Source organism: Daktulosphaira vitifoliae, unplaced genomic scaffold (assembly GCF_025091365.1).
Source record: "Daktulosphaira vitifoliae isolate Bord-2020 unplaced genomic scaffold, ASM2509136v1 Scaffold_5, whole genome shotgun sequence".
NCBI classification, from domain to species: Eukaryota; Metazoa; Arthropoda; class Insecta; order Hemiptera; family Phylloxeridae; genus Daktulosphaira; species Daktulosphaira vitifoliae.
The window spans coordinates 28,003,871-28,029,088 of NW_026099576.1; the positions used below are offsets into that span (position 1 = coordinate 28,003,871).

At 28.0% G+C, this 25,218-nt stretch overlaps 3 protein-coding genes and 1 pseudogene across 5 annotated transcripts; 2 read left to right on the forward strand and 2 right to left on the reverse strand.

The window, feature by feature from the left end:
- Positions 1 to 581: 581 nt before the first annotated feature.
- On the forward strand, positions 582 to 4,964 carry LOC126908417 (uncharacterized; the record flags this gene model as incomplete). The annotated part of the gene is made up of 6 exons (XM_050690461.1): positions 582 to 938; positions 1,050 to 2,679; positions 2,759 to 3,032; positions 3,093 to 3,319; positions 3,380 to 3,612; positions 3,671 to 4,964. Coding segments are annotated over 6 exons (3,555 nt in total), but the record flags the coding sequence as incomplete, so codon positions are not given.
- A 121-nt stretch (positions 4,965 to 5,085) lies between these two features.
- On the reverse strand, positions 5,086 to 7,962 carry LOC126908419 (probable asparagine--tRNA ligase, mitochondrial; annotated as a pseudogene).
- A 316-nt stretch (positions 7,963 to 8,278) lies between these two features.
- Positions 8,279 to 19,442, forward strand: LOC126908416 (cytoplasmic FMR1-interacting protein). Its single transcript, XM_050690459.1, has 12 exons — positions 8,279 to 8,719; positions 9,001 to 9,180; positions 9,617 to 10,024; positions 10,096 to 10,200; positions 10,345 to 11,086; positions 16,675 to 16,845; positions 16,923 to 17,554; positions 17,626 to 17,959; positions 18,020 to 18,510; positions 18,569 to 18,807; positions 18,940 to 19,087; positions 19,151 to 19,442. The coding sequence occupies exons 1-12, from the start codon at positions 8,510 to 8,512 to the stop codon at positions 19,346 to 19,348; spliced, it is 3,858 nt and encodes a 1,285-aa protein (XP_050546416.1). The 5' UTR covers positions 8,279 to 8,509; the 3' UTR covers positions 19,349 to 19,442.
- Positions 19,443 to 20,008: 566 nt separating this feature from the next.
- Positions 20,009 to 24,365, reverse strand: LOC126908418 (WD repeat-containing protein 55 homolog). 3 transcript variants are annotated; one of them, XM_050690463.1, is made up of 8 exons: positions 24,211 to 24,365; positions 23,874 to 24,011; positions 23,418 to 23,793; positions 23,116 to 23,307; positions 22,983 to 23,056; positions 22,769 to 22,923; positions 20,379 to 20,599; positions 20,009 to 20,309 (listed from the first exon to the last, which is right to left on the reverse strand). In XM_050690463.1, exons 2-8 carry the CDS (start codon positions 24,004 to 24,006, stop codon positions 20,048 to 20,050), a joined length of 1,413 nt encoding a protein of 470 aa, XP_050546420.1. In that variant the 5' UTR covers positions 24,007 to 24,011; positions 24,211 to 24,365; the 3' UTR covers positions 20,009 to 20,047. The 3 variants fall into 3 exon arrangements, with proteins under 3 accessions (XP_050546420.1, XP_050546419.1, XP_050546421.1); XM_050690462.1 differs by having other exon boundaries at positions 24,093 to 24,319; XM_050690464.1 differs by lacking the exon at positions 23,116 to 23,307 and having other exon boundaries at positions 24,093 to 24,326.
- Between the last annotated feature and the right edge of the window lie 853 nt (positions 24,366 to 25,218).

The following is a 25,218-nucleotide window of genomic DNA, read 5'->3' on the forward strand; positions in this document are numbered from 1 at the left end:
CTTATTTATTCTTGTATATTAATTCTTATGCATATAGTAGATATCTATTTTTGTGAGCATTTTTTTAACGATCAAACTCGGGTCTCAAAATAAATATGTTTGTATCATTTATTTTGATAATGACACTATTTATTTTTATTAAATTATATAGTTAAATTTTAAATGTATGAATGTTTCAACTATAAAGCTTATTATGAATACATGTTTTATTTTGATACAAATATTTATAATTGTTGATTTTATACTATAATATTAATAAACTTCGTTTCTTTTCAATGTATGTGGTTCAATAATTCTTGAAATTTGTTTATCTTTTATTTTCTATTATGCGAGCGTTGTTACATTAAGATAACAAATAATGATAACTTGAATGTAGAAACATCACAGATTTATATTTGTCAGTATAAATGTTGTCGTGCTTATTCAAACATTGAGAGTTCTTATGCTTATTTAAGAATAAGTGTCTTAATTTGTTTATTAGGACGCTTGGTTATACTGTTATAATAATCGATGTGATCTTTTATAAATTCAATTGTTATTCTTTGAATTTCATTTTGTCGCAAAATCTAAGAAAAAATTGACTATCAATAAATTTCAGACTTTTTGGTGCAGAAGATGTAGATTTGCGTACATTAACAACACCCACTATTGTACCTTCTCCGCCATATATAACGGAAACAATCAAACAAGAATCGGGAAAATCGTGGGCGAAATATAAAGAAATTAAACCAGATACTTTTAAAACACCATATAAATCACCAACAAAAAAAATGCCTGGTGTAGTCAGTGAACATTTAATAGAAACTCAAGATGTTTTAGATGTAGATATGAGGTCTAAAACGGTACAAAGTAACAGTAGTCTTATCCTCAAACAAGCTGAAGAAGCATTAAATGCTGGAAATATATCTTTTGATGAATATAATAAAATTATGTGTCAGGTATGTACAATTATCACATTACTATGTTTTTGTATGAAATTTATATAAAAAAAAAAAACTATTTGATATTTAATTGCAATAATCGGAGATTATTAATTTTAATTTTTAAAGGTGCTTAAAATGACAGAGGTTGAAAAGTTAGAGGAAGCTAAGAAAAATGATGATAAGAATTTGAAATTGAAAAAATATGTTATACCTAAAATCTCTCAATCATGCGGTGAAAATGGATTAAGTATACAAACTAAATTAGAAGCTGGTAATGACACAATTCCAGTTTCTAATTTAGATTTGCAAAGTAAGGCCAGTGTTCAACCTCCAACTAGTGATGAACTAATAAGTTGTAATCAAGTTACAGAAGATCAATCTAAAAGTATAGAAAATAATAAAATATCTTATTTAGGAAATGAAAAAGATAATAAACCGATGGATATAGATGAAAGAGTAAATTTAAAACCATTAGTAGGTGAAATTTTTCCTAGTACAGGACCATGGAATATTCTTAATAAAAAACATAGTGATGGCAGTGTTAGTGGAAGTGAAAGTGATAGTTCTTCTAAAAGTACTTCTTCTGAATCTGAAGAATCAAAAAAAAATCCTAGAAAATTGGACTCTGACGATCGGTCAACATTTAAGAAGCGAAAAAACTTTAGACGAAATGAGAAAGATATCACCAAGGGAAGTCGTAATTGGAAGAATAACAAAAATTGGAATACAAGACCAGATAATGGACTTAGATTTACCCAGAATAGAGTAGAACCTTGGTCAAGAGGACCCCGGCCTAATTATTCACATTCTTCTAGGTCTCTAGTGCCACCTCCAATGTATGAGGTACCAAGACCTACTGCTCCATTTGCTTCATCAACACCTGATTGGACTGTACCTGTTATTCCCCCTTCAGATCCTGTAATATTAGATATGATAGCAAACGACCCTACCCAAACAATTAACATTGATGGAGTTTCTAGAGAAATACGATTTTATGGTCCCACTGCAATTACTTTTGTTTCATGGGATGATCCTAGAGAAATATATTTTCAAGGACCACCAAGAAATGTAATATTTGATGACCTTTTTTCAGTTCTTTGTCATTTTAATGCTCCTGATCGAGAATTTCTATTAGATGGCCAACCTCATAGAGTACGTTTGGGGGCTCCTACCAGAGAAATTTACTTGGATGGTAATTTCTATGAATGCTTTTTTGGTGGTCCTCCAATATACACTGAACTCGGAGCAGTTAAAAGATCTATTAAATTGGAAGGGCCTCCTCCTTCTGTTAATATTGGTACTACAAAACGTGTAGATTTAGTTGCTGGACGAATTGCTATTATAATTGATAACAACTTTACAGTACCAGTTTACTTAGATGCTAAACCACAAAGAATTGATGTAGGAAACACAGCACTTATTCTTCGATTTATTGATGGCCTAATGAGAGCATTGATTAATGATCAGCCATTTAAAGTTAATTATAATGGACCTCCGCAGGCAATAATTGTTAGGGGGAAAAAACATTATTTGAGATTTACAGGATTGCCATCAAATATTAGACCTGGTTATGCTGCAATTTCTCAAATGATGGGTGTTGTACTAACTGAAGATACTGCTGCTGAAACCTTACCACCACTACCAGCTCCACCTATACCATCTAAATTTACTGGTTTTGATATGCCATTAACATCGGTGGAAGATATAAGCCAACCTCCACAATCATTTACTTCTTCAACATATTCTTTGATTCCACGTAAGATAATTAATGGCATTTAATTAAGATACATATTATATATATAATAATTCAATGTTTTATAATTATTTATTTATAGCTTCTTCATTACCAGCTGTTAACTTGGTACCTAGTGTATTACCACAATTGGAAGTAGTTTCTAGTTCTTTTGCCACACCTGCTGTTCCCACTGCACCTGTATTACCTAGCAATATGGATATAAATGAATTATTTAAAAAACTTGTAGATAGTGGAATTGTTCCCAAAGATAAACCACAAGAAATAATTCAATCAAAAATTGTTAGAAAAGAGAAAAACGAAGAAAATTTGGCTGTGAAACCTGTAGACTTTTCTGATCCTTCAACTTTAAAACAGTTAGTATATGATTATAAATTATTCTTAAGTGTTTTAAATTGTCTTTTTTTTCATTATAGGAAACAACCAGGATTAATACATAATTTGTACACTGGTATTCAATGTAGTTCTTGTGGTATTCGTTTCACTGCTGAATATACTGTCAAATATAGTAGTCATTTAGATTGGCATTTTAGACAAAATCGGCGTGAAAAAATGGCTAGTAAAACGGTACAGTCAAGGAAGTGGTATTATGATACTAGCGATTGGTGTAAATATGAAGAACAAGAGGATGAGTCAACTAGAGGTAATTTTTTTTATATAATATTTATTTTAAATATTTTTACTAATTTGTAAATAATTACAGCTGCTAGTTGGTTTGAATTACAAAGTGAGGAGGGGGTTAAAGAAGAAGAGCAACAAGAAGAAGAAAATGTACCATGTTTTCCAGCTGGAGAAAATAGTGAACTTGCAGCCTGTTATTTGTGTCATGATCAGTTTGAGCAATTTTACAGTGAAAAAGATGAAGAGTGGCAACTTAGAAATTGTATTGAAAAGGATAAACGTCTTTATCATCCTATGTGTTATGATGATATGATTGTAAGTTAACTACTTAAATTTTCAACTATAATGCAAGTTTTAATATTTACATTTTTAGAAAACAAGAGAAGAGAAAATTCGTAAACGAAATGAAGCCATTGAAGAAGCTAAGCAATTAGAAATTAAAAAAATTGAACTTCAAAAAGAACAGCAACTAGAAGGAGAAATTCTGAAAAAGATAAAAGAAGAAACTTTGAAGAATATAAAAGAAGAAGAAATAAAAGTTAAATCTGAACAAAATATAAAAGAAGAAATTTTAGAAAATATTAAAAAAGATGAAATATCTATAAAAGTAAACAGTGAAATTTTGCATTCTGATGAAAACAATGCAGATATTAAAATAAATAAAAATGTCTTTGACGATGTAGAAATTCCAGAAACTATGGAGATAATTCATTCAGCTACTGAAGTATTATCACCAAAAGTTAAAGATGAGCCTATTGAAAATAATAATACTCCACTTCTTACTGAATCAGAAGTATTTACTGAAGAACCAATAAAATCTAAATCTCCATCTCCTGTTTCAACTATGACATGTTCAATTGATGGAAATACAGATACTGAATGGAATGTACCTGTTGCACCTGCAATGGGTACCATTAAAATAAACATAAATCAAAAAGCTACAGCTATTATTAAACCATTAAAACCAACTGTAGAAGTATTATCTACTATTGTAGAACCAAAGTCTCCTCAAGATTTTACTCCGACATTTGGTGAAATTGATCCAGACCAACCTCCACCACCTGGACTTGAAATGGAAACAGTTGTTATACCTTTAAAACCCAAGCGAGAACTAAAACCTAGATTACTGAATAATGTTAAGAAACTCAAAGAATATCCAGCTGTCAATAAAGGTAAGGAAATGTCGGGCCTGTGTTCTATTATGTGATTATCCTCCTTATTCTTGTGTTGATCGTCTTCTAATATATATATATTTATGTATATAAATACATTTTAGAATTTTGTAAATTTATAATTTAAAATGAAAATGTGATATATACATATAAGATAAGAAAATATTTATGTAAATATTGTAGTATACATAATAGCTTTAGTTCACCCTGTTGTTTTTTTTTACCAAAAATAAATTATAAATTTTTATATTCATGTATTACGTTTTGTCCATCAAAATAATTTCCTTGTACATACATAAAATCATAGTTAGATTTCTTTTTTAATCAAACGATCAAATGTTTCACTTTACAGGGTATATTTAACAGCATCATCTTAGTATCGTTAGCATTGAAAATATTTATAGTAATGTGTAATATTATGTACAATAAAAATTAACAATTCTTAGATCAATATTGAAGTCATGAACTAATTAAATAAATTAAGTTACATTTTAAGAGCTTATTAAATTTTTAGTTATTTAATTGGATAAAAAAAATTAATCAAGTATTATGATTAGTTATAATAAAAATCATTTTACCGCTCAAAAGTGTTTTTTTTTCATTTTATGTGTATCATCTTTTTTAATATCAAGTATTGTTGTGAGTTTATAAACCCACTAACTGGCAATACAGAAATTATACCCATTGCTAGTGATAATTGACAATAAACACTCCGTGACTGTAACAGCGATGTCATAAAAAACTAAAAAGTGAAAAATAGATATAGTTAAAAAAAACTGAAAAACAGTCTTTTAAAGCATATCGAACTAAAAAGTTAAAAATAATTTTAAAAATATGCTTAAAACAATAATGAACAAAAAATACAAGTATTATTGTGAAAAAAAGCATGGGGGCTCTGTGCCATAATTTTCGTATATTGAGCGCCCGACGCTTTTTTTCACAATAATACTAGTATTTTTCGTTCATTATTGTATTAAGCTTATTTTTAACTTTTTAGTTCGATATGATTTAAAAGCGTGTGTTTTTTAGTTTTTTTTACTATATCTATTTTTCACTTTTTAGTTTTTTTAAAAAGTGTTTTTTTCATTTTATGTGTATAATCTTTTTTAATTATCAAGTATACCTGAGTTATGACTACTAAAGGTTTGTATGATAAAAAATTATTTCAAGGAAAATGTCTTATTAAATCTTTAGGGAATCAATATTTGTAATAGCTATTTAAAGTAATTATATACATTATTACATTATCAATATTGAAAAAATAAAAATAGCAAGTTTGTCATATAATAATTCTTAATTTCATTACTGTAATTTTATAACTTGGAACTTTATTGATAAATTAACTATACAAATTTGGAGTTGTATTGGAATTAATCTAATTAAATTTTACAGTTATGTGGGTAGCGAGAAATGCAATGGTGTTTTTAATATTTTGAATATTTAACAACATTTGAAGAAAACGTTCAAAACCTATACCAAATCCAGCAGTTGATACATTACCAAACTTTCTTAGTTCTAAATACCAGTCTAATTTTTTCTGAAGTCCAATATTTGATAACTTTTTTTCTAATACATTATAATTATTTTCGCGTACACTCCCACCACATAACTCATCAACATTTGGACATAAAAGATCTACAGTTGATATCTATACATTAAAACTAGTAAAATCTCTTTTTGTATAAATTTAAAAGAAAAAGACTTACTATTGAATCATTATTAGGTTATGCTTTTGTATAAAATGGCTTTAACATTTGTGACCAGTCAATTACAAAAATTGTTTTTTGGCCATTATATTAAACTAAAAATAATTCATGTTCTTTAGTTAATGGTGTGCCTCTTATAACAGTTTTAGTGAAGTTTTTTTGCTTTTAAAGAACATTACATGCTCTTTCATAACTATTAACTTCATGTGGGGTTTTATTAGATTGTTTATATCATATTCATTTGAATTACTATTAATTTTTTTAATAATATTTATTTCTTCACTACATTTATCTAATAATTATTTTATTACAGCTGAAGTGGTCTTTTCTATAACATTTAAATGTTCTTCTATGTTGTTAATATAAGCTTGTTCAGCTTCAATTATATAAAATTCAGATAGATGTAATCTAGACTTAGGGTTTTCTGCCCTGAAAGTTGGTCCTATGGTGAAAACTTTAGTTAGGGATCAAGCTATACATTCTAAATGTAGTTGCCCAGAGATAGTTAAATAAGTCTGGTTATTAAAAAATACTTCAAATAGACATTGATGTTTATGTGAAGCCATACTTTTAATTAAATTTTCATTTTCTGGTTTAACAATAAACAATTAGCCAGCTCCTTCACAATCATTAGATGACAGCATAGGTACATCAACTTCTATAAAATCAACCTCGAAAAATCTATATCGAGTTGCTAAGACTAATTGGTTTTGTAAACGTAATAAACTACTGAAAGAAGCTGTTGGCGGTCTCACATGTAAATATTGACGTACATAATCAGACTGACAAGTTTTTCAGGGAGCAAATAGATAGCCTTCCTAAATAGGACATTGGCCATGAACAGTAATAAAATCAGCAGATATTCCAAGCTGATTATTGGTATTATTGACTAATGTACCATGAGCTTCAAATGAAGATCTATATGAAAGTGTATCTGGAATTTTATTCTTAGGTATTACTATTTGTAATCGTTGATATGTAGATTCATCATCTATGTCTACAAAAATGTTGTCTTTCATTTTACGCATAGCTCGAGCCCATTCCTATAACAAAATACTCATTAGATAGAAAAGAATATAGTAGAAATAAAAAGCGACTTTTAAAAATTACTAATACAGGTATTTTTTATATATTAAAATAAATCAATACATTTTTTTATTGAAATAAACTTGTATGCTAAAAAAAAATATATAACAATGACGGCTAATTTTTAAAATCCTAAATTCCTACTGGCTAGTAGTGTTAAATGGTTTTGCATTTTTGGTGAATTATTTATATTTATTGTAACCCTTATGAGTTTGATTTAATTGCATATTAAGGCATATCAAAGGTTCCACTGTTGAATTTAATGTGAAAGCAACTATTTAAGCTTAGTTCTAATCAATGAGATCAATGAATTCAAATAATTATATATTATTAGTAGACTCAATAGCCAAAACATATAGATAATGAGCTATAAGAAAATTAACACGAGGAAATTAATAAGATTAATTATTACCTTCATTAAAATTTTACAAACAACCCGTTGAGTTTTTATATCTTTTACTGAAATAATAGAATAGAATCTATTGGGAATTTCTTTTAATACGTTGAACATGTTAGTATAGTGATTGGAAAAGCGAATACGTTAAATGAAAATTTTATACTCTAGGAAATTTTTTGAAAATAATAATGAACAAATAGGACTTCATCTTCGATTAATAAAAAAAAGTCTCTTTATTGTATCATAAATCAATATTTTGATTTATACAAACTGTAATAATAAATAGAATTAAAATTTTTATCGACTGTCAAATATTTTATTTAAACATAACCTTAAATTTACGATATCTCAATTGGATAAGGTCCTCAGTAATTTATAATTTACTCTGAGACATCGTAAATTTAAAAATAAGCAAAGATTTCAGCGCGTCCAAAATATAATTAAATGTTTTCTTAAATCATTTAGAATTTTGATTTAATTTGTTTGTCATTTTTTAACTATCAGGGTTTAAATAACCAACATTTTGTGGTAGTATTAAACGTGGTAACAGCAAAATTTAATGAAACATAACATAAATAAATATTTGAAGAATTGATAACATTGATTAGTAATAATTGTATCTCAAATCTGTGAGATACAATTATAATTGTTACATAATTGTAGGGAGGCTACAATTACCGGATGATTGTAAAGTTTTGTAGTTGTAAAAAATACTGATAAATTAATAAATAATTTCATTAATATTTAATGATGTGTTTTTTTAAATATATGTTTTTATTTTCATTTTTTATAAATTATAGTTTTAAATGAAATATAGTACGATTTTTATTTCTTAATAAAACAGCTAAGATATGGCTACTGATAAAGTTACTTTAACTGATGCTTTATCCAACGTGGATGTACTAGATGAACTGACATTGCCAGATGAACAACCATGTATTGAAGCCCAGCCATGTTCAATTTTATATCAAGCTGATTTTGATACTAACTTTGAAGACCGCAACGGTTTTGTAACTGGTATTGCCAAGTACATAGAAGAAGCTACTGTGCACGCTAGTCTTGTAAGAATTGAATTATTTTATTTTATTCCAATAATTTAAATTATTTGTGGTGTTAATTTAAATGATAAAATGGATTATTTAATTTTTTTTGAGTTTTAAAAATTGCAATTGTCATAAATTAATAAAAGAAAAATTTGGGTTTGAATACTTATACTTAAAATTGATAATTAATTATATTTTTTAAATAAAACATTAATTTTTATTAAATTTTGAAATTTCTTATTTTTGATCTATGATTAATAATTTATTTAATGTAATATTTTACTTTATTTCTTTTTAAGAATGAGTTATTAGATGAAGGCCAAGTACATGCTGTTATGCTATATACATGGCGGTGCTGCTCTCGAGCTATTCCACAACCAAAATCTAATGAACAACCTAATCGTGTTGAAATTTATGAAAAAACTGTTGAAGTTTTAGGTCCTGAAGTCAATAAGCTTCTTCAGTTTATGTATTTTCAGGTAAGAAAAATTTATTTTAGATAGATCAAAGGATTAATTAGAATAGTATGTTTGTATTACGGTATTTTAATTTTAGTTTTTTTCTATATTTATTTTGTATATTTTGTTTAACAATATTCTTAATATTCATCTTTTTTGATACATTGAAACGTGATTGAACACAAGTTTGGCATACAACTTGTTTTAATTTTTTAATTGTTTATAATTGAAAAATAGATCTTAGTTAATTGGTTCTTTGACTAATCCAATTATTCATAAACTCATCCATTTAATTAAATGTTTGCTTGTTATTATTTAAGGTAAAAAAAACTATAATCAAAACAGTTTCACGAAAAAATAATTATTCAAATACAAATTAGTTTTACCACTTTAAATAATGAATCCTGAAGGTATATAATGATTAATTTATATTACATTTTAACTATTTTCTTTTTAGCGTAAAGCAATAGAACGATTTTGTGGAGAAGTTAAACGGTTATGCCATGCTGAAAAACGGAAAGATTTTGTATCAGAAGCATATCTTTTAACTCTGGGAAAGTTTATTAATATGTTTGCTGTACTTGATGAACTAAAAAATATGAAATCTAGTGTTAAAAATGACTATTCCAGTTATCGCCGTGCAGCTCAATTTCTCAAAGTGATGGCTGATTCCCATACACTTCAAGAATCCCAAAATCTATCAATGTTTTTAGCTACCCAAAATAAAATTCGTGACACTGTAAAAGAAAATTTAGAAAAAATTCCAGCTTATGAAGAGCTGTTATCGGATGTTGTTAATTTATGTGTACAAATGTTTGAATCAAAAATGTATCTTACACCATCTGAAAAACATATGTTGGTCAAAGTAAATATTCATTTGAATTTTGTTTAATTCATTACAACTATATAATTAACATGGATCTATAATAATTTTAGGTTATGGGTTTTGGATTATTCCTTATGGATAATGAACTATGCAATATTAATAAGTTGGATCAGAAAAAAAAACTAAACTTGGGAAAAATTGATCGGATTTTTAAAGTTAAAAAATTAATTTTGTTATTTAGTCTTTAGTTAATTGTTTAAAATCAATACAGTTTCTTTTGTAATATTAAAAATTGTATTATAGTTTTATAAAATTTTAAATGATCATATGAATATTAATAAAAAATTATTTTGTTTTAGAACCTTGAAGTTGTGCCTTTATTTGGAGACATGCAAATAGCACCTTTTAATTACATTAAACGTTCAAAACATTTTGAACCCGGAAGATGGCCATTGTCAAGTTCTCCTCAAATAAGTCCACAAGCTGATCTCATGGTACATTTACCTCAAATTAGAGAAGACCATGTGAAATATATTAGTGAGTTAGCACGTTATAGCAATGAAGTAACTACTACATATAAAGAAACAAGAACAGATATTGAAAATAAAGACACTGCCGAGTTAGCATTGAGAGGTTTACAACTTTTATCTGAATGGACAAGTGTTGTAACTGAGCTTTATTCATGGAAATTATTACATCCTACTGATCATCATCAAAATAAAGAATGTCCTATAGAAGCTGAAGAATATGAAAGAGCAACTCGTTATAATTATACTGATGAAGAAAAATTTGCTCTTATCGAAGTCATTGCAATGATAAAAGGATTGCAAGTTCTTATGGCTCGAATGGAAACAGTTTTTACTGACACAATTCGACGTAATATTTATGCTGAGTTACAAGATTTTGTACAATTAATTCTAAGAGAACCTTTAAGAAAAGCAATTAAAAACAAAAGAGATTTGATAAGAAGTATATTAGTATCTGTTCGAGAAACTTGTGCTGATTGGCAAAGAGGTGTTGAACCTTCAGCAGATCCAGCTTTGAAAGGAAAAAAAGATCCAGATGTTGGTTTTGGGATCAAAGTACCCAGGAGAAATGTTGGTAAGTACTTTAAGAATGTAAATATTTCAATTTTATTTTTAAAAAAATGAATAAGTTATAGATTATGTTGAATAAAAATAAAATTTTTTTACAAATCTGCTTGTAACAAAATTTAAACATATGTTAAAATTATATAAGAAATTATAACACATTTACATAAAATTTAGATGATGAAATTTTAGCTTCGATGCAAAGTTGAGAAGGTATTAATTTTACTGATATGTTTTTTTTTTCTGTTATCACTTTCTCTCAGCTCTCACTGAAAAGATTTCTTTCAACAATACGTCAAAAGATCATAAATTGTATCTAGTCGAAGACATTACTCTCAAAAATTGGAAAATTTTCATCGTTCCCCGTAAATGGGGGAAATCTTCAAAAAAATTACAAATTTAGATAACACTAATTTTCAATTTTTTTTACATAAAACTGCCATAACTTTTTTTTAAATGATCAAATCAATAAAAACTTTTTATTTTATAAATACATGATGTCTTTATCTATCATTTGGTATATTTTTCCTATAAATCTGACCTGCCCACATGGGGATTCAAAATGACAACTTTTTCAACTTAACTTTTGAAAGTGTTTCAGACAACTTTTATATATATCTTAAATTAAAACTAATGTAATATACTTTATTATTGAAAAAAAATGTCAAACTTTATTTTGTCTTCATGGTGAAAATGGCTACCAAATGCTATTTTTGTGTGAAAATTCTTGATTTTGTATTTTAGTTTATTTTAAAATACTTTACAAAAGTTTTTGAGTTAGAAAAAATTTTTTAAATCATTTGATTATTATTTCATTTAAATTCAATAACTTAAATACTATTTTTTTATTCTCATAAAATTTTCTATCTAATATTGTAAATTTCAAACTTGAAGTTAAGCTAAAAGTTATGGTAACAAATTCAAATTTTTTTTATTATGAACTTTCAAAAAATCAACTTTAAAATACCAAAAAAATAGGTTAATAGTGATATTTTGCATTGATTATTTTTAAAATATTAAAATCAAAATGTGTAATAATTTTTTTTTATTTTTTTATTAGCTTTTATTATGAAAAATTATAGCTCAACAATTACATAAGAATTAGATATTATAGTATTAATTAGTCTTATGAATACTGGAGTAATTGGTGTTAATTAGTATAATAAAAGTAATGTATGTGCAATAAATTATAATATAAAGTTTTATAATAAAGTAGTTAAATAGTACAACCAGCGCTCAGTATAAAAGAAATGATGGCAGTAATCACGGAAATAGAATGGGAATTTAGTACAAGAGGGAACAAAATATATTTTCCATTGGATTCTAAAAATTTTATAAGCAGTCACCTATTAGATGCCAAGGAGGAGCAATTCAATAAATAGTGAGAAAAATCTCTGAGGACTTCATCCTCATGTAAATGGCAATAGGGAACAGAAATCAGGTTTAATTTGTAAGCCAATTCTGGTAAAAGGTTATGACTTAGTCTGAGTCGTGAAAAGCAAGAAATGATATTGAGATTAAGATCTAGTTGATGGAACCACGAAATTTTAGAAGGGCTAGGTACGATAGACCAATGCCATTGGGCAAAGCTGTTAGGGAGAGTAGACCACTTAGTGAGCCATGCTTCCATCAGGGTAGATCTAAAGTAATGCAGAGCATTAGAATAAGGAAGATGACAGGAAGGATAACATAGGAATGATGATGCGCATTTAGCCAAAGAATCTGAGAACTCATTACCGCGGATCCCGACATGGCTAGGGACCCAATGGAATTGAACCAGGGATAAAAATTTTGTAGAGTGCTCTAATTTAAAGGATTATAGGGGAAGTTTGAGAATCAAAAGGGTTAGAATTAATAGCCAGAAGACAAGCCTGTGAATCTGAGTAGATAAGAAAAGAGGTATCTAGAGAAACAGAAGTGTAGAGTGATGCATTAACAATATTAATGTATTCGGTAGTAATGGAGGAAGAAAGGGGATGCAGGTTGGTGGAAAAGGAGATATTAAGACTTGGTATGTAGTACGCACAGCCTGTTTTGGATAAAGAGGCACACCTATCAGTAAAACTTAGATGAGAGTTGGGATGGTTTGTAGAAATATATTGAGAGAATAAATTATTAATAATGGTCAAAGGAAGGGATTGAAGGTTATAAGGTGAGAAGCCTAGGAAATTAGTTAGAACATAAACAGTAGGGGTGATGATTAAGGCCTCGTAATGAGAGACGACTATAGGATTTCTGGATATGATAAGTGAGAGGAGAAAGTGAAGAACATATAGAAGCAAGTATAGGAAGAGATTTGGGGACATAACGCCAGAGTTGGCAAACAGTTTTAAAAAGATTTAATATTGAGGGTTTGGGACAGGAAATAGATTTTAGGAGAAATTTGCTCGCTAAGCGACGGCATCTAATTTCGATAGGAGGACAACAGCATTTAATTTCAAGGGTGGGAACAGGAGTAGAAGTAAGGGCACCTAAAATTGAGCGTAAACAAGAAGCCATTACTGAATTAAGCTTATTACGGTGACATAAGGATACAGAAGAGAAGAGAAAGGAACCGTAGTCAATCTTGACGCAAATAATAGAGTTAAAAATTAATAAAAGGGAAGAGGGGTGGGATCCCCAAGATGTCCTGGTAATACAATAGAGAAAATTAGACCAGCGCGATGCAAAGGAAATAAGGAACACATCTTAACTTAGTGTCCAAGTTAAGTCCTAAGTAAGTAACGGTATTAAAAGACTATCTAAACTTTAGATAGTCTTTTAATAGTCACTTATTGTCACTTTAGATTCTAAAGTGACAATGGGGATAGAGAGAGGAATATGTTTTCTGGTAAAAATGATAAATTGACTCTTTTCAGGAGCTGGGGTTAAGTAAGAAGAGAAGAGGTTTTGGAAGAGTATAGACAAGGAGTCGTATAGACACTCCATAGTACCTAAGCCTCTCCTAAAACTGAATAGGTTATTCGGGATGACATTATTTTTTTCCAAAAACCAATCTAGACGAATTTTTAATATGTCTTCTACTATTTTACAGAGTGACAAGGAGAGGGCAATAGGTCAAAAAGCAGGAGGGGAAGAATTAGGTTTGGGGATAAGAATGACGTGAAAATTTTTCCAGGAGGAAGGTACAAGGCAATTGGTCCATAAAGAGTTTAAGATTGTTAGGAGAGTGTCCATGCCTAATTGAGGAAGATTTAGTAGCAAAGGAGTGATACTGTCTAGGCCGGACGCTGAAGAGGAACGAGAATGAATGCTAAGGATATCTTTTTGGCAGTAAAGAGCGTAGTTAAAGGATGTGTGAAAAAATTGAATGAATTGGGAGCAGGAAAAGATAAGTGTGTTAATTCTTTGTGAGAAGGGACGTATGATGGCGCCACTTTATTACAAAATGAAGGAAACCAAGATTCATTTAAGGAAACTGGGCGACAATTAATACAGTTTTTAAATTTTTTTAAAGTAAACCTAAGCTTCTGAATAGATGTAGAGGAATTTAGGGAAGAACAAAATAAATGATAAGCATTTTTTTTTTTTTTTTGGTGCGAGCGGTAGAAGATTGTATACGTTGATAAGCAAGAAAGTCAGAAATAGAACCAGAGGATTTGTACTGACGGAAAAAAACGGAGCGTTCTTTAACAGCGGCCATACATGTAGAGCTCCACCAAATAGGGGAAGGAGGAAAATTTTTTTTGGAAGTTTTGAGAAAGGTATAAAGGCATTCGCGGCTTTTAGTAGAATAGAAAAAAGGGAATCAATCTGATAAGAGAGAAGCAGAAAGACAAATGTTGGACAAATAAGTAGCGATGTAGACAGAATATAAGCCCCAGTCAGCTTTGATGAAGTTGAATTTAAGTGGGAAAATGACGGGAGAGGGTCAACTGTGTGATTAGATAGGGTTGTTGTATAATGATAAGATTAAATGATAATATTGACACTTAATAATAATGATTGTCACTTAATTTAACCAAATGCATGGTCTTTACGTATCATAGAACAAAACATCCTATTGTGTTTCACTATAGTATTACTGCAGTAAATATCTTGCGTGAGTTAAACTCTATTACAGATCTAGACTTTATGTTTAGTTATAATCTTGATCCTATGTTTCATATTGATTATGTTTGCTGTAAAGCTTTTAAAGCGTTAGGTTTTATTATGCGTTTGGCCAAAGATTTCAAGCAAGGACTTTCACTTAAAGTGCTATTCTGTTCTATAGTCAGACCTATTCTAGAATATGGTAGTGTAGTGTGGGATCCTTATATTGCCTTGGGCTCGCTACAGCTTGAGCGAGTTCAGCGAAAGTTCTTACGCTTTGTCAGCTACTCGCTTAACATAGTCTGTCCAAACCATGATTATGCCCCTGTCTCGTATTTGCTTGGCCTATCCTCATTAGCTGCGCGTAGGCGCAATGCTGGAATTAATTTCCTAATTGGTTTATTGAATGGTAATATTGATTCGACGAGCCTGTTGTCCCTCATATGTTTCAGAGTACCTCAGCGCGCAACAAGAAATAATGCTCCATTTGTTGTCCCTCACTGCCTAACTAATTATGCAAAAAATGAGCCACTTAGACGTCTTATGACTAATGCCAATGTTGACCCTAACTTTTCATTTTAATTTTTGTATTTTTCTTTATGTTTTATAATTAAATTCATTTTCATTTTTTATTTTTATCTTTACGTTTAATAATTAATTTGCATATTTTTAGTATATATCTTTCTATGTTACAATAACCTAATTTATGTACTTGTATTATTTATAAAAAGGGCTTCTGCCCGTGAAATTATAAAATAAAATTTAAATTAAATAAAATAATAATAAGAAAGTGGTTGCTACTGTAAGTGCAGTCTAAGACGGCCTATGATAAAGACCAGGATAGAGAAGGAGACGTGATCGATATATCAACAGCTGTGTCTTCATAAGGAGGACGATTCACAAGAGTCGGAGAGCCATTGTTAATAATACTTAGACCAAATGAGGATATTGAAGAGAAATTTATACTACCTTGATGATTACTGTCAACGGATGCAGGATGTTGCCAATTGATACCTCCTAAAATGGAGTAAGGAGAAAATAGACTAATAATAGAATTGATGATAGCGAGAGGAAGGGGGAATATATAAGAACCAGAAAGAAATAGGTGAGCTAGAATTTGAAAAGGCGATAATACCAACCAAATCAATAGAATGATTACGTAAAGAGCAAATAAGATTATCATTGATAGTAATCTGAGTAATTTGTATAGACTGATGAGCTATAATGGTGACACTACTGTAACCATCGTGTCTATCGGCTCGTAATATATTGAAATGAAAATTAGCAGTTGGGTAATAGCCACGTTTCAGATATAAGGGCAAAGGAGCATTAATGAATAGATAAAATATAAGCAAGGTCGTTTGTAAGTTATTTAAATATTTAGTAATAATTTAATGTTATGATCAGTTTGGTATTTAAAGTTGCCATCCCTCTCTCTGGCAATGGACTAACCATCTGTCCTGGAGTATTAATGGTTAAGTAACTTCCTCCTCTGAAAAAGGCTGTTTTATGGCCCTTAATAAACTTAAAAAGCAATAAAAAAAAAAAAGAAATTTAATGTTATAGGTCCATCATCTACTCAACTTTACATGGTGAGAACTATGTTGGAATCATTGATAGCTGATAAATCTGGTGGTAAAAGAACATTACGTAAAGATATTGATGGTCAGTATTTAATGCAGATTGATCAATTTCATAAAACATCATTTTTTTGGAGTTATTTACTTGGATTTAGTCGTAAGTATACAAATTAACCTTGAAGAATATAATTAAATTAAATTTTGATTCATAATAAATGTATTATAAATATTTAGAATCCTTACAAGAATGTTGTGATTTATCACAACTATGGTATCGTGAATTTTATTTAGAAATGACTATGGCCAGAAGAATTCAAAAATGTACTGTCAAACATCAGCATAATGAAGAATGTAGTGATCTTATTACTATGGAAAAAAGAATTCAATTTCCTATTGAAATGTCAATGCCATGGATATTGACTGATCATATTTTAAAAACTAAAGAGCCCTCTATGATGGAATATGTTTTATATCCCCTTGATTTATATAACGATAGTGCACAATATGCATTGACTGTATTTCGAAAGCAATTTTTGTATGATGAAGTTGAAGCTGAAGTGAATTTATGTTTTGATCAATTTGTTTACAAGTTAAGTGAACAAATTTTTGCTCATTATAAACAATTAGCTTCCAGTATATTGTTGGATAAAAGATTCCGTGTAGAATGTGTTGCTATGGGAACTTATCTTGTGCTTTACCCTAGAGCAAATAGATATGAGACTTTGTTGAAACAACGGCATGTTCAATTATTAGGCCGAAGTGTTGATTTAAATAAATTAATTACTCAAAGAGTCAATGCAGATATGTTGAAATCTTTAGAATTGGCTATTGCTAAGTTTGAAGGTGGTGATATAACTGGTATTGTTGTAAGTTATTAATTTTAATTAAGTACTTATTACTAAAATATTAAATGTACTACATTTAATATATTTTAAAGGAATTAGAAGGTATTATGCAAGTTAATAGATTATGCCATAAATTGTTAAGTAAACATCTAGCTTTGGATGAGTTTGATGCTATGTTCCGTGAAGCTAATCATAATGTGTTGGCGCCTTATGGTCGTATTACCTTACATGTTTTCTGGGAGTTAAATTATGATTTTTTGCCAAACTATTGTTATAATGCTGCCACAAATCGTTTTGTAAAGTGTAAAGGTTTGAATTTCACACAAGATGTTCATAGAGACAAACCTCCACAAATGGGTCATCAATATTTATGGGGAAGTAAACAATTAAATCTTGCATACACTACTATTTTTGGACAATATAATGGTATTTCTTTAGATAAAATAAATGTTTGTAAATTAAGTTATAAATTATTTATTCTTTTAGGGTTTGTTGGAACCCCTCATTTTCGAACTATGTGTAAGATGCTAGGTTATCAAGGCATTGCAGTGGTAATGGAAGAGTTGTTAAAAATTGTAAAATCATTAATTCAAGGAAATCTTCTTCAATTTGCAAAGACATTAATGGAAGCCATGCCTAGACAATGCAAGTTACCTCGATATGATTATGGTTCACCTGGTGTATTAGGCTATTATCATGCTCAATTAAATGATATTGTTCAATATCCTGATGCCAAAACAGAATTATTTCATAATTTTCGAGAACTAGGTAATACAATTCTATTTTGCTTATTAATGGAACAAGCACTATCACAGGAAGAAGTTTGCGATCTCTTGCATGCTGCACCATTTCAGAATATTTTACCTAGGCCATTTACTAAAGAGGGAGAAAAAACTGAAAGCAAGCAAAAAAGATTAGAAGCAAAATATGCTGCTCTTCAAATAGTTCCTAACATTGAACGTTATGGAACTGCTAAGGTACCATTAGTATAATAATTTAATTAAAATTATAAAGTAAATTATATTATGGATTTAGCAAGTTGGAATAGCTCGTGATGGTGACTTATTAACACGTGAAAGGTTATGCTGTGGGCTATCTATATTTGAAGTAGTATTATCTAGATTGCGTGGTATGTTAGATGATCCTGTATGGGTTGGACCACCACCACAAAATGGTGTAATGAACATTGACGAGTGTACAGAGTTTCATAGGTTATGGTCAGCACTTCAGTTTGTATATTGCATACCAGTAGGTGAAACTGAATTTACTGTTGAGTAAGTATTGATATTTTATTTGTATTATTTGATTATTGCATTCAATTTTAGTTTCTTACATTAATTAAAGTAATGCATGTTAAATAAATTAACTTTGTATCTATAATTTTGTCAACAAAACAATTTTTTTAGGCAATTGTTTGGTGAAGGTTTACATTGGGCTGGCTGCACCATGATTGTACTTCTTGGACAACAAAGGCGATTTGAAGCTTTAGATTTTTGCTATCATATTTTACGAGTTCAAAGAGTAGATAGTAAAGACGATAATGTCAAAGGAATTGTAAGTGTTACTGTTTTATTTATAAATTTATCTTTTCTAAACTAAATAAATTTTTTGATATAGCATCTAAAACGTATGGTGGATAGAATACGTAGATTCCAGGTGTTAAATTCACAAATATTTGCAACTTTAAATAAATATTTAAAAGCAAATGAGACAGATGCAAGTGCAGTTGAACATGTTAGATGTTTTCCACCACCTATACATCCATCTCATCCATCATCTCATTATTATCGGCCTGATCAAGCTGGATCTCGTTAATATGACATAACATTAATTCAAAATTTATAATTCATAAATAATAATACATAATCATAACTATTTGATAACATTAAATTTTTTAGTTAATTCTATACATGTCATGTTTTTTTTATATACTAAAAATCCTATAATTTTTTTTTAAATAAACTTGAAAAAAAAATAAAATAGTTAACGTAAAAATAAATTATTTTTTAACTTATAAACTAAGATGTAAGATTATCATATATTTGGTATTAAACAAATAATTTATAGCTATTTTTAGGTTTATTTAATAAATATTTAAAGATATATATATTTTTTAATTACCTCACCTAAATACTATCTAGATAAATTTTGTTATGGAAAAACATCTCTATGAAAATTATTTTATCTACTACAGAAGACAATTATTTTTCACAATTTCTGCACATTTAAAATTTACCAGTAGGTTAAAAATACATAAAAAGTTTCATATTCTCTCTGAATCTACACTGGTGACTTTTAATAACAGAAATGACATCCAAAAATAACAAATGAATACAGCTGACATTAAGCAATCAATTAGAAAGTAATATTGACCTAATTAGCAGTGGTCGGAGTATTCCAACGAAGGTTATTTGGGTGCTCTTGTAGTCTAACTGATAGTTTTCAATTTATTAATATTAAAAATAATAACAACAATTAGAATCACATGACATTTTTTTTATTTAAAAGTCAATATTATGCTAAACCTGAAAAAAAATCTGTAACATTAACAGCATTTGATGATGGTAAATTGAAGTCTTTATTATTTACAGTTTTAAAATGTTTTTTAACATCAAATTCTTCAAAAAATTCTATATTCCAAAATTTAATAATATTGCTAAAAAAACATGAAGAAGCAAGAAGACACCCACTGTCAGATATATCCAATAGATCTACAGACATTTCTTGATGGTGTCCAACAATACCCAAATGACAATTTGGGAATAAATGAGTAGCCCTAGGAATAAAATGAATGCAAAGTAAAGTAATAATAACTAAAAATTAATAAAATAATTAATGATGTTACCTTATTTTTCCATTATCTAAAGCACTTATAACAATATTTTCAGTAACTGGTAATAATTTGTTTACAGCTGCACCTTTGTCAACACAAGGGAATTCATCATTGAACATAGAATAGTCACCAGTATTAAAAGTAATTAAAGATCCTTCTCCTGTACCACATACTATCTTTGTTTTTCTTTTCATTGTGACACAACTAGTTAAAGCTGATTTGTAAGGCTCTGACTAAAACATAAAATTAATAAATTTAAGAACCAGATTGCTACAATTTAATATCTAAATTATATTCAGTGTAATTTTCAAAAAGTGAAACCCCTTCGACATGTTAATTTTTCAAAATAATAACACTGGGTGCAAAATTTACAAATTTTTTTACGTACTTATTAAGCAATACATTAATGATTAAAAAATAAATCACACTATAGAAAATTTTATTACAAATAATTTGTAAGGTTTAATAATTTTTTTAATAAAAAATATTTAATGTAAATCAAAAATGCAAAAAAGTTACTGAAAAACTTGATATTAAATTATATTTTTATTTTAATTAAAAAAAATGAAAAAACTAATTATACTGTGTAAAATATTATTACACCATCGCTTCAGCAACAAAAACTACACAAAAATGAAAAATATTAATGTTTAATAATTTATAAATAGCATCAACTAAAAATGATTTATATAAAAAAAATAGTTTTCCCAATATTTGAGATAGTTTTACATATTTTCTACTGTTAATATTAATCTTAAAATGAATATAAAAATTATATTTTTGAAATCCTTAAAATATTTTTGATTTATGATTTGTAAAACCGTAATTAAAGTGAACAAAAAACAAAAATTGTGGTAAAAAGTTCAGCTATTGTTTGAACAATTTTTTATTCAACTTTAGGAGTCGTATAAACATTGACATATTGATTTCAAACAGCTCATTTTTATAAGCAAAAAAAAAAAATATAAGAAGAGTCTGATGTAAAATAAAAAAAAAAACCCATCATAAGGGGGTCGCGCCACAGTGGTGATGTTGCATAGTTGGATTAAGTATAATGATATCTGACAGTGATTAAAATCACTATAAAAAAAAAAACTCTTCGATGCAAATCTTTAGATAGTGTTTAATTTTAAAAAATTGGTGTATTATTCCAAAAGTTACATGATCTGCTAGTTCCTTATTAATATCTTGATTAAGATAATGTATGTCGAATGAAAAAGGGATTATTAAAAAATATTATTTCTCATAAAAAAATTGTGTTGATCCATACACTTTTCAATAAGTTATAGCATTATAAAGTAAAAATGTAAAAAATAAAATCGAGAATTTTCACACGAAAATAGCATTTGGTAGCAATTTTCACCACGAAGACAAGTCCAGAGGTCAAATTTTTTTTTTTCAAATTAAAGTATATTACATTAGCTTTAATTTAAGATATATATAAAAGTGTCAGACCTTCCGGAACATTTTAAAAGTAAATTTTTTGTGAAGAAGTTGTCATTTTAAATCCCCCCCTGTGGGCAGATAAAGGGTCAAATTTACAAAAAAATATACCAAATGATAGGTAAAGACATCAAGCATCTATAAAAAAAAATTATATTGATATGTTTATTTTTGAAAAAGTTACGGCAGTTTTTAGTAAAAAAAATTGAAAAAATTTCGAATATTAGCAATTTTTAAATTTGTAATTTTTTTAGAGGTGTCCCCCATTTACGGCGAAAGAGGGAAATTTTTTTAATTTTTAAGGGTAATGTCTTCGACTAGATACGATTTGTGATCTTTTGACGTATCGTTGAAAGAAATCCGTTCGGTGAGAGCTGAGAAAAAGTGGTAACAGACACAAAAAAAAAAAAAAAAATAATAAAATAAAAAAAAAACACATCATAGTAAAACCAATACCTTCTCAGCTTCGCATCAAAGCTAAAATTAATTTTAACGCACCCTAATATATAAAGTGTTCTAGCTTGTTTTGACTAATTCTATAACTTTTAATCTATCAAATATATTTTTTTTACTTTATTTTTTAAATAATTTTTAGTTTTGGTCTATGTTAAAAGATTATATTTTATTATTTGTCTCTAATAAAAATTTTTTTTATTATAATGCAAACTATTATATTGTTTTTTCATGGTTTTTCAGTTTTATTATAATAAAAAAATTTTTGTTCGATTAAAAATTTTAGAACAAGTACTTATTGAGTTAAAAAATTAAAAGAGTATGTAGTAAAAATAGGATTAACTTTTATTGATGGATGTGCTCTCAAATTTTTAAGATTTATTTTTTATAACTATTGATTGCAAAAAATTAGGCTACTTAATTTGAAAACGATAACTATACATTTTTTTTATATAATTGTTAGATATTACTTTACATAAATATAAATATTTTATAAACAATTATACTTGTATTATCATCTTTTTGGTTAACAGATCCATAACAGTTAATATTCCATCACCAGATGCACTAACAAGTTGATTGTCTAAAGAAATCATTGAATTTATACTATCTTCAGTTTTTTTAAATGAAAATCTACATCCATTTGTTCGAATGTCCCACACTAAAAACAAATTATAATGCAAATAAACAAAATATTCTAAATATCACTATTAACTCTACCATTAATTAAACCATCTTCATCTCCAGTTGCAAATGTATTATTATCAATAAGGCATAATGAAGTCACAAAACCTCTAAAATCAAAGAAAAATTGCAACATCAAATATTTAAAAATAATTGTCTTAATTTCTACCCTTCTCGGTGAGCTTTTTCAAAATAAACTTTCATTTTCCCAGTTTCTGTATCAGATACAGAAACATTATTATCTTTACAAACTGAATAAATGTAATCACCCGATTGATCGAATTCTAAAAGCATTACTTTTTTTAAGTGAACATTATCATTAGTTCTTAAAAAGTCATTTTTTTCATTGCTGTATTTATACCTATGAAACCCAAAAAATATTTTCAATACATATTTTATAATATATATATATATATATTAATTTATAAATTAATTATCATATATCAATACATTCAAAGACAATTTACTCACATAGAAATATCTCCATTTGAAAGACCAGTAGCAATAATATTAGTACATGGATGAAAAGATAATCCACCAATAAGAACATTACTTCCTACATTTAAATTAGGAGGATGGTTTCTATTTCTTTCGGAACTAGCAGCAATAAAAGCTGCGACTACATCATCTTCTTCATCATCATCTTCTATATTATCATAATCATTAGGAACTTGATTTTCATCCTCATCTACTGATGTATCTTCAACATCATTATCCATATTGTCTGTATCATCACTATCATTTGATAGAGACACATCATCATCACTATGTTCTGAAGGATCAAACTCAATATCTGACTGTTGTTCTTCAACGTAATCATGTTCGTTCATCCAGCTATTTAAACTGTCTGTAATTAAAATAATTATTTCAATAATAAAAAAATTTTGATAATGAAATAAATATTTAAAAATTACTCTAATATTTTACCTAAATTGGAGTCTGATGATGATTCAATATCTGAGGATTGATCAGTATCATTATTCATTTCGTTTCCTTGATCTACTTCATTATCTGATACGGGTAAATCATCAACAGGTTTTTGTATATCAGGTAGACACATTTCACCTTTAAATTAAAAATTTCTAATAAAGTAAATTATATTTATAGGACATAAATATTAAAAATAATAAAAAGAAAATATCATACATTAAAACTAAGATTAAATGTACAAATAATAATATCAAAAATGAAGTAAATTATAAAACATTAAAAAAAATTTGTTTATTAATAGCTAATTCTAGAAAAATTATTCAAATTTGTTTACACTCAAATCTACACACGAGGGTGATTATTTTGACCTATGATCACTTCATAGTGTAATCAATGCTACTGTGATGGCGCGCATAGAAAAGAAGTGCCGAGTTAATTTCGATTGATTACAAATGAATATTTTTTATTTACTATCTTCGGGATAGAGATAACAGGCAGCTAAATATTTAAAATTAATTAAATTAAATAGAAATATGAAACAATCCCTGATGGTCTAAAACTAAAAACATTTTGATGATCAAGAAAGTTTTAGCCTAATGGGATCTATAAAAGAGATAATTTAGAATTTAGCTTCAAATTAAAACTGCACTTTTTATTCAGAATGTGTATTCTCCAAGTTAAACGTGCAATAATTTTTTGATTATAATTTTAATATAACTTAAAACCATAACTGTTGATCAAACTATTCTTCAAATTTGAGTATTTTTCCTTAATAATCATGAACAAGCAAAATTTGTTTTATTCATAAAATTCTAAGTTAACCAGTGAAGTTTTTTTCTCATTAGTTATGCTACTTTCAATGAATTTTTCATATTAACTATACGAAAAAAAATACATTATATTTAATAATATACGTAAATGTTTTTGGAGTGACAGAATCTTGTTTAATTACAAAATTGAGTTGTAATTATGTATTTAATTTGAAGAATATTTACTTTTTAGATACTGTTGCGTTATAATATCGATAGATAGCGCTATTAAAGTGATGGTTAAAGTCTAGTGTTGATACTTTTAGCTTCGATGCGAAGCTGAGAAGGTATTAATTTTACTATGATGTGTTTTTTTATTTTTTTATTTTTTTTTTTTTTTTGTGTCTGTGAACGCTCAATCTCAGCTCTCGCTGGACCGATTTTGATGAACAATATGTCAAAAGATCACAAATCGTATCTAATCGAAGACATTACCCTCAAAAATTGAAAAAAATTCCCTCGTTCCCCGTAAACGGGGGAAATCCCCCAAAAAATTACAAATTTAAAAATCGCTAATTTTCGATATTTTTTCA

Bases quoted from the DNA above. Each gene is read 5' to 3' on its own strand.
- LOC126908416 (XM_050690459.1), top strand. From the start codon at position 8,510: ATGGCTACTGATAAAGTTACTTTAACTGATGCTTTATCCAACGTGGAT. The intron at 17,960-18,019 runs GTATTTCTTTAG...TTATTCTTTTAG, and splicing joins TATTTTTGGACAATATAATG to GGTTTGTTGGAACCCCTCAT. The intron at 19,088-19,150 runs GTAAGTGTTACT...TTTTTGATATAG, and splicing joins ACGATAATGTCAAAGGAATT to CATCTAAAACGTATGGTGGA.
- LOC126908418 (XM_050690463.1), bottom strand. From the start codon at position 24,006: ATGTGTCTACCTGATATACAAAAACCTGTTGATGATTTACCCGTATCA. The intron at 23,057-23,115 runs GTAGAAATTAAG...CTTTGATTTTAG, and splicing joins GAAAAAGCTCACCGAGAAGG to AGGTTTTGTGACTTCATTAT. The intron at 20,310-20,378 runs GTAACATCATTA...TTTTATTCCTAG, and splicing joins TTAGATAATGGAAAAATAAG to GGCTACTCATTTATTCCCAA.